This window comes from Aythya fuligula, chromosome 14 (assembly GCF_009819795.1).
Source record: "Aythya fuligula isolate bAytFul2 chromosome 14, bAytFul2.pri, whole genome shotgun sequence".
NCBI lineage: Eukaryota > Metazoa > Chordata > Aves > Anseriformes > Anatidae > Aythya > Aythya fuligula.
The window spans coordinates 15,071,912-15,084,443 of NC_045572.1; the positions used below are offsets into that span (position 1 = coordinate 15,071,912).

Here is a 12,532-nt window from a genome sequence, read left to right on the forward strand (position 1 = left end):
GTACAAAACAGTCCCTCAGTGACAACAGAAAAGCTGCTTCTGGTGGCTTCTTAATTTACCTGGGGTTATTATGATCACAGTGACTTTGCAGTCACTGGACAGCAGGATCCGGACCCTAATCCTCTCTCCATCAGTGAATATTCAATGTTTCTCCATCAGCAGTGTGAGGATTTAAACTGTGAGCAGGTTTATGGTCCTGAAAGCCATTGGCTTCACTGGATTTTGCACATACTCAGTGGAATTCAGCACAGAATTTTACTGGAAGACTTTCAAGTGCTAATATGTCTCTGCGGAAGGGCTTGTGTTTCAAAGCACTGGAGCAGCATTGACTTCTGGGCAGTTTAGAGAACTCCTAAAGTTATCAATGCAGAGCAGACAGCGTGTTTTAAATTACCCGCAGCTCCGTTTCTGATCAGCTAAAAATAAGTAATAAAGAAGCATGTTAATTAAAAAAGAACAGAAAGGCAATAAAAATAGGTAATGGCCTGATTAGTCTGTGAGATTTTCATTAAGGAATGTGTGATAGGAAATACTGCACCCGCTGCTCAGGAGCATGGCTAGGTCTGGGGGAAAGAAGATAATCCAGGCATCAGGGTGGGTTGGGAAGCAAATGACTGAGGATTCATGCATATACTTTAATTTCACTGCAGAAATGCTTTAAATAATCCAAGGATTTATCCAACAGGCCTGCTCCCCTCAGATGTGAGGCTGCATGTGGTGTAGTTTAGCTGATAGAAACATATTTTGGGGAGTTGGGAGAATAAATGAAATGTTCCCTGAAGGAGGCAGAGTGAGACCTTCAGGGTAGTAACAAAATGTGATTCACGTGGGGGTTTCTGAGCTCACAGCCCTGTACGGCACTGGGATGCCTGAGTTTACATGATCAGCTTCCAGTGGTCTCTGTGCATTCCTGGTGGTGCTGTCTCCAATACCTGGGCCAGCTCCTGTAGAGAAACCTACACACAGTCTTCGTTGCACCTTTGCACAGCGTTTGGGCAAGCAAAGTTTGGACATGGATGCTGTGGAGGTAGGAGCTACCGCTGCCTCTTGTGCCCACTGCAACCAGTTCTGTTTGTAGGGGCCAGGAATCGATGGCTTTTAGACACACAGCTCTGTTCTGTCTGTGCCAGTGGAAATAAAACTGTGGAGTTCAGGGCTTTTATGACTAATATTACCCATTGAGTGGCTGGCTTACAGCAGGTGTGCTTGACTTTCTCCCACAGAAAGCCTACATCTTTACATTCCTGCTGAGTTCCAGACTCTTCATCGAACCCCATGAGCTTTTGTCCCGAGTTTGTCACAAGTGCATTGAGCAGCAGCGGCTGGATGACCCCGTGCTGGACAAGGTTAGTTCATCGTTACATCAGAAAAATGTGAGGTATTTTCAACAGACAGAGTTCTGGGGCTCTGGTTTGTGGCTTTGCCTCCCTTTGGATAGAACGAAACTTTTTCCTAAGTGTGACGGTTGTTGTTGAGATCCTGACACTGAGGCATCTTAGTACCCATGTTCTAGAGCAGCGCTCCAGCCACTAATCACTTCAGATCTTCTTCTAATTTCACTTTCCCACTGTCTCAGCCTTCCCAGGTGACTTTCCTTCCTAACTTCTTTAAGGCTTTGAAGCCTGCAGGATGCCAGAAGGTAGGACGTAAACCTCACACACTGTCAAGTGCAGGTAGCGGCACGCTGCTCCCTCTCCCGTTTTTACTTAATGCGTCTGACCTTTTTATTTCTTGCTTCTGGTACAGTATGTAACAGTTCCCTTTGGCCTTACCTGTCACCGTGAACGCCACGTACCAGCGTGCAGCTACCCACTAACCTCCTGCTGCTGGCACTGACAGATTGTCTGCACAGCCGTGCTGTAGAGCGGCGCTGTCTGGCACACCAGGAGCGAGCTGAAGCAGTACTGAGGCTGTGACAAGCTGACAGAATGAGCAAATCCAAGCTGTTAGTGCGTCACTGCTCCTCCTGTTTTGCCCTAGCAACTCTGCAGACCAGTACAGTGTTTACCAACACGCTTGCATTCTCTGGCAATCCCACAGGCACTGTGATACAGCTGGATCCCACTGGATTGCATTGAGAGTCTCAGTGCATGATGGAAGACCTCTCTGGTATGCTACCTGGAGCAGGAGATGAATCTTGAGTGCAGTGGAGAGGAGAAGAACACGCACCAGTTGCAATTTTCCAAAAAAAGAACCCAGAATTCTGGCATGATTTTCAGGATCAGCTTTCCCAGCTTTGAAACATGATGTTTTTGGCATCAGTGTTCAATCACCAACATCTGAGTGTGCGTGCTTCTTTTGGCCTGTGCAAACCTGAGCAACTGGTTGCATGAGAAGCAGGAGCTATGCCTTTGCTGCACGGTACAATCAGCCAGACTGCATAGAAGTCTGGCATTTAGGTTGCACATACAGTGTGAGTTAGAAATACCTGTGTGAGGTGCAGCATCCAAAACAGTTTTTCTGAGGTATGATGGATTCTGTTCTCTGATGCTATGCCAGATGCAAATTTAGGAGGATTAAAAATGTGAGCATTCCAAAGTTTTGCTGCTTATTAAACCTTGCAAGAAATGAGAAACATGATCTTATTATGATCTCAAATCTGCCTAAAGTGAATCTGCATTTTGGACGTTCCTGTAGTAATGCACAGTTGGTGGGACAGCTGATTTTGTGTTACTGAGAGTGGGGCTGACTTTGAAACTGCACATCAGTGACCTCCCATCCCCTGAGCCATGTCCTCTGACTTGCACCACGTCCTCTCCTTCCACTCGTAATAGCAGTTTATACAGCTGGAGCAAATGTCTCCCCAGACCTTTGTAGTTTCCAATAAAGCTTTCCCTTTAGCAGCCACCTGCTGGTCTTTGAGCATGAGCTTAATGCTAGCTGACAGCAGTTATTTTTAGAGATGTGGTTCATTGAAACCTGTTGTTGGTGGAAAGCTGAAATACGCGTTTCAACCACCTTGGTTGAAAAGCAGGGAGCTCTAGAGTATAATTTTTCCTGATTACAGGGTACACTTTAGCTACAGTACGTAAGATGCAAAAGAAGGCTGTTTGTTTGGGTCTGTGTTTTCTGTAAATAAAAATGCAGTTTGTTGTTTAACGCAATTTCCTTTTCCCATGTTCTTGGATAATGGAGGATGAAAGCTTTGGAAGCAGCTGCACTGGCCGTCTGTTGGGATAATACTAAGGCACCAATTGTGCTGTTCCCCACATTTCCCTCCTTGTTCTGTATCATCCCGACTGTTCCTGCTGCTGCATCCTCAGATAAATCTACACCAAAAGCAAAGTGGGCACCAGCTGTGTGTTCTGTGAGTGGGTGTCCTTATCCTATCATGACCTTGAGCTCATGTGAGAAGAGCACAACGTTGTCAGTAGTCCAGGTAAAGTTACTAAGGGCTGGTGTTTTGTCCATCCGTTCTCCCTCATGTTACATATGCCCCTGGTCACTAAGCAGTTTTTTCATCCTCACAGAAAGGAAAGAAGCAAAAGACTCACCACTTTGTTGGGCAAGAGATACATGATAATCAATTTTTTTGGGAAAGGATGAAAGCATAGGAGGGTTGTAAGTTCAAAGGAGAAGAACACATGGTTCAAATCAGCCAAAAGGCCAGTTGTTTTCAAAAAAGGTACAAAGGTTGCACCCACAAAATGTCCAGCCAACTACAAAGTGGCCAATTGCATGTGCAGAATACTTAAATCTGCATGTAAACCAGGTTGTTGCGCATGGATCTAAGTACTGGTATATTTGCATGCCAAAATGTGTCATTTGTGCAACATGCCATTAGTTTGCATGTGTGCAGATTTTGCAGGTGCAACTCTTTAAGTATCTTCTTTGAAAATCTGGCCCCACGTTCAGTAAGATATGTATTTGCTGGGACTTTAAAGAGTAAACCCATTTCAATCCCTGTGCATCATTCTGGTTTCCATTTCAGGCACGAATCAGAAAATTTGGACCCAAAATCTTACAGTTGCTGACAGAGTGGACAGAAACATTCCCGTATGACTTTCAGGAAGAGCGGATGATCGGCCATCTGAAAGACATGATTCACAGGATAGCCCCATGTGATGAGGTGAGGACGGCTGACTTGTGACACTGTGTGGAAGAGTTCAGTTCATTTTCCCACATGGTTCTTCCTTTTCCTCCTGATGTTTGCCACTTTTCTAGGAACTCTGCCTTGGAACTCTCACGGTTTTGTTCTCCTCTAGTGGTTAAAACCTGTAGTAGCTTCCCTGAAAGCCACATCTCTTGGTGTAGGTACTCCTGTGGTAGTAACACAGGGAAACATCAGAGTAATCAATGGGGCTCATCTACTGCATATTCCTCACTTACAGACGGGAGATCTGATAGATAGCATAGACTGAAAGTGGTGCTTAGAATTCAAATAGCAACAGAGGTGTGATCTCCCAAATTATAGCCTAGCAGAGGAGTGAAGTATCATGACCATCCTGCCCAAGCAATGACTTAGGGAGCACTTCAGGATGTTTAATTTAGTGATTGTGGAGTGGAACAAGCAGGTCATCATCAATTGACAGTATGGAACTAAAAAAAGATGATCAGGATGATCAGTTGCTTAAAGGTGCCTGACAAAGGCTTCCTATCTCTAAGAAAATGAGTGGTTGTGAAAGTGGAACCATTTTTCATTCCTAACCTTACATGTCTTCAATCTGGTAACTGTCTTGAAACAATCTTTGCATTTTCTCATCTTTTTCATTAGTGAATCTAACAAGGGTTCAATTTGCACACTCCTGTCCTGCGTGAAGGAGTTCACAGGCCCTGTGCTTGAGCTGGTTGATGTGGTACAGCTGGCACCCGAATGGAAGGCAGACAGTCACAGAACAGCAGGCAATGCCACTGGGATCCCCATCAAAGTCCACGTGATCTGTGGGCCAAAACGTAGCTCCTGTTGAATCCTGTCTGTTTTGCTGATACAGTGAGATTGCAAGGGACAGTTCCTACCTTTAACAAAAAAAAAAAATAAAAATGGTTATGGGCATGTAGCTTCTCTGGGCGTATAAAAGTGGCAGAAGACAGCAGTTTGTTGCCCTCTGGGCAGAAAATCAGCCTATATAGTTACGTGGTCTTGGTGTTCAGTTACATGAGCTGCGTGTGGCAGAGCAGAACACAGTCAACAGCGCATCTGTGAGGCCTGCTTCCAAATTCAGGTGGGTGAACTCCATAAATTAATTCAGAAACATGAAAAGTACCACAAAGTCCATGAAAATAACAAGGATAAGAGTAAATAGCGCATAGAGAGTTTCTAATTACTTCTAGGTTAACCATGGGATGTGGAAGGACTCGGTCCCCCTGGCAGCACCAGGGTCAGGCCACAGATGTGTGCAACTCAGTGTAACAAGAGGCACGATACCCACTAGGGCAAGAGAGGGAGGGTGGAGAGAAAAAGAGAAAGAATTAGTGGAGTTGCAGCAAAACGGAAATGAAATTGAGCCCTCCTACCCACATGAAACACAAGAGAAATGGAAACAGCTGCACTTGGGCTGGGCTGGCATCACAGCTGGCACTTTTGGGTGGCTCTCAGCTGGCACGGCTCGGCTGGACCAGCCTGCGGGAGAAACGGGGTGGGAAGGGGAAGCTGCGTGACACTTCCCTGGAGGTGAAGGAAACAAAAAGGGCTCCCAGAAGGGACCCAAATCCATTGACCTGAGAGTCAAAATTCTTCTTCAAGGGAAACAAGCAATGAGCTTGCTCCTGCCAACTGCCAAGAAAGGCACCAGCACCTGAACTGTACAGACCTACCGAAATCATGTCTACATGTACTGGAAAGAAGGAACCAGCCAACGGGGCAGACAGCAGGGATTTAACGGGTGTGGAGAAAACCGTTTTAAAAGGCAGCTGCTTTGTGCTAAGTACCTGCCCCGGTAAAGAGAAGTAAATGGTACAAATCAACCTTCTGCATACAAAGCAGTAATTTATTTGCCTAACCTGGGCAGACGCTGCGCACCTTTGCTTTGGAGCATGCACAGATGAGCAATGACGTTCTTGGGTGCTCTGGGGGGCCTCAGACTGGATTAGGTTCAAATCATTGTTTTTCAAATACTACTAGGAACTATAATTGCAAGTAATTATGCCTGAGCGAAATCAATAATTAATTTAAGGAACAGCTCGTATCCTGCAGATGCAAATTTCTTTTTTTTTAAGGAGCAGCACGGAAGAGTGGTGGTGCCCATTAGTTGTTTGGAAAAAAAAGTTGTTCCCATTGCGGATGAGAGAAATTAAAGATTGAAAGATTTGTGAGGTCATCTAGTCCATGTAGGTTAATGCAGGATTTTCCCCCGCAGTGTATGCTTCTGTCCTTTGTGTCGTCCAGAGGCTCCATGATGTGCTTAGGAAGGTGTCCATGCTGAGAAGCATTTCTTACTAAGTGCTGTGATTTGCATTTAGAGTTGGAAATTTTAATTAAAATTTGAGCTCCTAAGCCACCTGCTGAGGCCTGCCGTCTTCAGAGTAACTTTCCCAGTAAAGAATGAAACATTTTCTTTAAATATTAAACAGTAGCAGGCTTCTTTTGACTGTTAATGTGGCAATGAAGTGAAATAGGTTGACAGAGTCCGGCACGCGGCTCCTGTTCAAGGGGGGTCACTTGGTGGCAAGGTAATTATCAGCACGTTGAAGGTAATGAACAATGTTGTTTTCACCTACCGAACATAGTCTAAAGGAGGCAGGAAATACTTTTAAAAGGGCAAAAGCAGTTTTTAGTTTTATTTATTTATTTCTCCCCTAATACAGGAAAAGGTTTCTGGGTGAGTCTCTCAAGAGCTCTCTTCTATGAATAATCCTTTTTATGTCCACTAACTCTTATTTCATTATGTTATCTGGTTGGCTTACCCAAATCTTTGTCTATTGTTGCCTATATCAATTTTTTTGTGTCATGTTCCCTATGACGCTAGATGAAACTAGATCTCTTGATGATGGTGTATTGAAAGACTTGCTAAATATTCATGTCTTTCAACGAATTCTGCTGCTTTTTGGCTTTTCATCCAAACAGTGAAGACTGATACTGCACAGACATGGCTGAGCAAAGATTTCTCATCCAAACTCCTTTTGGAAAGCAAAGTTGGTTTTCAGCTTTTTTTTTTTTTTAGCCGAATGCTTTATACTCTCTAGAAAAGTTTGGTTTCAGAGATTAATTTCCATATTTTCAAAACATGTTCACAAAATGTCAAAATACATCACTACTTGATTTTCTACTAAAAATAGTATTCTATTCATAGACCTTGGTAGGCTATTCTGAGTTTGGCAAACATACCTGGATGTAAGCTGCAGAAATGTTTTGATGGCATTCAGTAGTTCAGGCCCAGAATGGTCTTTGCAAATCAGAGTGACCATCTGCTTGAGCCAGGACTTACATGAAGAAGACCAGAAGTCTCTTTTCCGTGGAGCTGGTATATATCAGGAACAGATAAAAAGTGAAAGATGTTTTTTATTTTCTAAAAACTATTTCAATTATTTATTTTACATCTTCCTCACTCGATTTTCACTCCTCCTCTGTGATTTGCTTCTGAATGAAACCTGTGTTGATGTTCTTGAAGATGAGTCCCTCCTGCCTTCTAGGTACTTGCTTCGTTTTGGACTTAGCAGCTCTGGTTTGCAAAATAACCTGACTACAAACTGCTTCTCTGGCTGTGCTCCAGCCTGGCTCAAAAGAACATCTTCCTTGCATGAAATGAGAGGTACCTCAGCAATGTGAAACCTCCTGCCAGAACTGTGTACACATTACAAAGCATTGCACGGAAGTTGAAGCAATTGGGATGTTCTGAGGGCTTCCAGCCTGAGACCTTAACAGGAACAGGGCAGAAGTAAGCATGTTATGGGGACACTGCTTCCAGTGGGCAGGTGGGATCCTATGTCAGCAAGGAGAATACTGCCTCCAGTTTCTGCTACTTTGGATACCTAACACGTGAGCTCTAGTCAGTGCCAAAAACTGAAGACTACCTGCAGTCTACAGAAGCCTGGAGAAGACAAAGGCTGTTTCTGATCCATGGGATTCAGGACTACTTCCCAAGCATGCAGTTGGGCTGCACGCAGCCTGGCCGTGACACAGGTGTGTGTTGGCCTCCACAGGAAGGCACACGTGGGCCAAGTCCCTGTTGTGACAATAAAAACTGCACGGAGGGTGCCAAGGTGTACATCTGCTGCACAGTACAGATGTAACACGAGCGGGCTGTGTGCCAGCTCTGGTTTCACGCTGGCATTTTACAAACTGATGTTACTGGCAACTTGACATCACTGAAATCCACTGGGATGAAGGGAGAGGAGGTATTCCACATGTGAGCAGCCAGAGAATCTCTCCACTGTGCAGCTTTGTGCTGGGGGAGCAGCTGATAACAGGCCAGCCTGAAAACTACTGCCCCAAGTGACTGTGCCCTCAGAAAGTCAGCAAGCACCCATCGCACCACTGCCTGGTGCTTCTTCTCTGGCTGGGAAAGCAAATGAGGCTTTCTTGCAGAGGAACACCTCAGTACGATACATCATCTGCTCCATGTGAAGCTTTAGCCCAAGGACTTTTACAATTAATCCTCATCTTCAGAGCCCATCTACCAGTTCTCTCAGCTTTATAATGTCTGCGTATGTCAGTCATGAAGAATCGAATTTCTTTGTGCCCATCCTCCATGGCCAGCAGCTCCACTCTTTTTTTTTGTAAAGAGCTGCTCCAGCTCTGAGAGCAACCTGCACAACTTGGTAATGATCATCCCGCTGAGCACGTGGCCGTGCCTGGAATACGATATGAGCTTCCTTCAGTAGCAATTAACATTTTGGATATTAAATACTCAAAGCTATGCGGTGTTCAGACCACTTCAGCTAGGTAGCAAGTAACAGCGTGCTTCTGCTGCTCTCAGCTCAAAAGGCTGGAGAGAATAGATTTAAAAACATTTCTTAGTCCCAGTAAGTTAGAGTTGACCAGGAACTATTAACAGGTAGAGTTTTCAGCCAACACGTCGCTGACATAAAGGATGGGTACCAAATGCTGCTGTGCTCCAGAAAGCTGGAATAACTCCTGTTGCAGCATTACATCTCTGATCCCTGCAGCACTGGTGTTGGCAGCAATGTGTGAGTGTTGGTGCCAGCCCAGCCCACCAGCCCTGCTCACCTCTTCTCTAGGCTGCAGTCTGTTGCTGCAGCCCTGAGCACAGAGCTGTAATTAAGCCAACCGATTATTCGGGTAACCTGTTGCTGGCTTGGGAGGATTTTGCAGAAGGCAAAATTCAGCTTAAAAACACACCTTGGTCAAATGCTGTGAGTGGTTTACGTTCCTTTCTCTCCCTGTCTCTCCAGGCCTACTGGAAAAAGATGAATCAGCTTTTGCAGACCCTGAATCAGAAGCTTGCAACCCTCAGCCACGGGCAAGAAGGGATTGTCAAGATCAGTGCTGCTGTCTCTGATAAGCTGGTTGCCTTTAAAAGTAAACCACCATCAATTCAGAGAGAGATCCTGAGCGTCTGCAGTGACCCTTACACTCTGGCTCAGCAGCTGACACATGTGGAGCTGGTACGTAGGAATGGTTTCCAACTTCTGCAGGCAGAGATATTATTTTAAGCCATCAGCTGCTAAGTATTCCAGACACAACCAAAAAATGTCTGCACTGCTGCAGCACATCCCGTGCTGTATCATCACTGCAGCAGGAGGCAGGGTTTGATAGGTTAAGAGATGCTTGGGAAGCAAGATGTATATCAGAGTGTTCCTGTGCATCTTGGGGCACGTCACTTTACCTTTTCAGCTTGCTTATTCATTAAACAAGTCTTAGTCCCAGGAAGGTCAAGAGGTTCCCCCTTCTGTAAGGTACTCACTCTGAGCCCTAAAACCTGAAGGTGCTATTGAAATGGCTGATCATTAGCCGTTTTATTGATTTTGAAGAAGTTTTAACAATACAAATGTATTCTTACAGATACATAAAGTATCTGAGTTGCCTGATATCTTTTTTTCATTCTTCCCTTTGTTACTTTGTGCACAGACATCCAAGGGTGTGCAAATACCAAAAATGCTCCCCACTTCCACACAAAGTCCTGCTGTTTCCTCCTCAGACTGCAGTTCACTTTCCAACAGACTTTTGATGGTAAATGCACCAATTGCAGCACCAAGATCTTGGCCAGAGTGCTGTGCTGCACACCTTTCTTCCAGGTTCAGGTCCTCCCTGGGTGCTCATGGAAAAGCATAAAACATTATTGCTGCCCTCTGCAGATCTTCAGATGTTTTAATAATTCCCTGATTGATTTTAATGGTCTTTGAGTGTCCTAAGATTAGGTTGTATGAATTCCAAAATATCTCCACTAAAATACTTTGTGACCTGTGACCTACTGAAAATGTGTTGTTTTTTTTTTTGCTTTTTTGCTTTGGCTTCTCAGTAATGAGACGTGTTTATTCTCATCTTCCTCTTTCTGCTGAAATAACTCTAATTGTTCTTATGAATTTTAATGTCTTGTGCTAGTTGGCTGTCTACCAGTTCAGCAACATCATTCAAAACTTACAGATAATGGGAATGTTTTACCAAGAGAAATGGAAGACTGGGATGCTTTCTTATTTCTTCCTGTCTCTCTCATTTTCCCCTCTAATAGGAAAGGCTAAGTCACATTGGACCCGAGGAGTTTGTGCAGGCATTTGTACATAAAGACCCTCTGGATGGCACTAAGGTATGACTTGTCCACACACAAAGTATTTCCTGCAGTAACTGTTTGTTCTGGGTGAACTGATGTGAGCTGAACCAATCCATAAAAGCAGGGCCTGGGACGTATATCAGCCAGGGCCAGGCCAGCTGGCAGAGCTGACTGCAAGGATGGGACCTGGTGGTAGATCTCTTGCTGGCAGGTCGTTGTCATTCCTTCCTTGTGAGAATATGTCCCAGCCAGAGACTGGCCTCCTGGCTGAAATTCTGACCCCTGGCTTCTCCTCCTAACCTGCTTTGGCCAGGGCAGAGGGCCTGTAGCTGTGCACAACCAGGGGGTGTCTGCTCCTGGTGTTAGAGGCGTAAAGACTCTGGACATGAGGTAATGCACACGGCGTGTGCCCAGACACCACAGCAGTGAGTCAGTGCGTCATGAATCAACAGCCTCTGCTCTCTGCACACAATAGCTTGGAACCCAAAGCTCTGCAGGGAACGGAGCGCCTGGTCAGGGTTTCCTCCTAAGTTGTTGGAAGCCAGTCGGAGTCTTTCCGCTGATTCCAGTGGGGTTTGAAGCAGCGTTTCAGTGAGTGCCTCAACACGGGAAGAGACTTTCTGGCTGGAGAGTGGGAGTCTGAGATTTCACGTGCTGCCAGGAAAGAAAGAGGGTGGAAAATTCTTCCCCAGAACCAGACCCATGCACGGGCTCCCACTGAGGTCATACATCAGTGGCAGAATTTATCACTAGAAACAGGGAGACTGCTGTTTGTAGTGTTTCCCAAAGAGCACCAGCATAGCTTGTACTTGTGAAGGCAGGGAGGCACGGACAGACAAAAAGTGCAGCCTTGGGCTCTGTCCTTCTCTCACTGGGGTTATGGAGATTCAGGGAGAGGAGAGAAAAATGAAAGGCATCATATGGGGGCACTGAATCTGAGTGAAGTTTGGAAGAATGGGAGGGAGGCAGCAGCAAATGAAGTCAAATTCTGTCAAGCCATAGAGCAGAAGGGATGCTAAGAAGAAGAAGAAGGAAATGTTCAGCAATAAGGAGGTGTGTGCACAATGGCTGTAGCTGTATCTAGAATTTCTAATGTGATGCCAGCACAGAGTAATACTGAGTAATAAGGAAACATCAACTAAGGTGGACAGGTAGGATTAGAATGGGAGGTGGAGAGCCTGAAAGAAGCAGTGGGATGGGAAATCCAAGCAAAACATCTCAGTAGACTCTGACAACAGATTTTTCTAAACAAATTTGACAGTTATGCATGTTCTTCAAATGCAAAACTGAACGCTGGGGTGCTGCCCAGTGCCAGTCCTGTGACTTCACCGTAGTGCACATTAAGGGAGAAAAGAAGAGCTTGAAGCAGGGATGCATCACTGCATTGCCTTCTTGCATGAAGGCTTCAAAGGTTTCATTTATGAATGTTTATCAAGCACGTTGAGAGCTGCAGATGGAGGATGCTAGGGAGGTGCTAAATATTGTTGCCGTTTATAAATCTTAACCTTTAAAAAGCTGTCTCCTTCAGCTTCAAATGTATGCATTTTACACAAGTTTTGTGGCATTAGCTATCGTTCTTGTGACCTGGCACGGGACAGCAGTGTTGTGATGGAAATATCACATTCAGAACAAAAACTAGGTTTTGTATACTTTTTTTTTTCCTCTGTAACAGGGAGCAAGAAATACCACAGAGTGCAATAAAAGCAACTGCTGTGGATAGGCTGGGGCTGCTTTGGGTTTTCTTTTTGTTTGATATTCATGTGCTGCTTGCCAATGTTTACTTGTGAGATGCTTTTAATATATATATATATATTTATTTTATGTATAGTCTACTCATAAAGGGGGTAGGAATTTCAGGCTTGTTAAGATTTGCCCCCAGTATGGTACTGTGATTTCTGCTTCCAAAAATGCCTGCATACAGAATT

At 44.8% G+C, this 12,532-nt stretch overlaps 1 protein-coding gene across 2 annotated transcripts in view; it reads left to right on the top strand.

Moving 5' to 3' along the window:
• RASGEF1C (RasGEF domain family member 1C) overlaps positions 1–12,532 on the top strand; it is a 68,340-nt gene that overhangs the window by 42,424 nt on the left and 13,384 nt on the right. For both annotated transcript variants that reach the window (XM_032196643.1, XM_032196642.1), the window contains exons 3-6: positions 1,224–1,346; positions 3,932–4,069; positions 9,292–9,504; positions 10,569–10,643. In XM_032196643.1, coding sequence (XP_032052534.1) covers positions 1,224–1,346; positions 3,932–4,069; positions 9,292–9,504; positions 10,569–10,643 — 549 coding nt within the window. The remainder of the gene's footprint in view (positions 1–1,223; positions 1,347–3,931; positions 4,070–9,291; positions 9,505–10,568; positions 10,644–12,532) is intronic.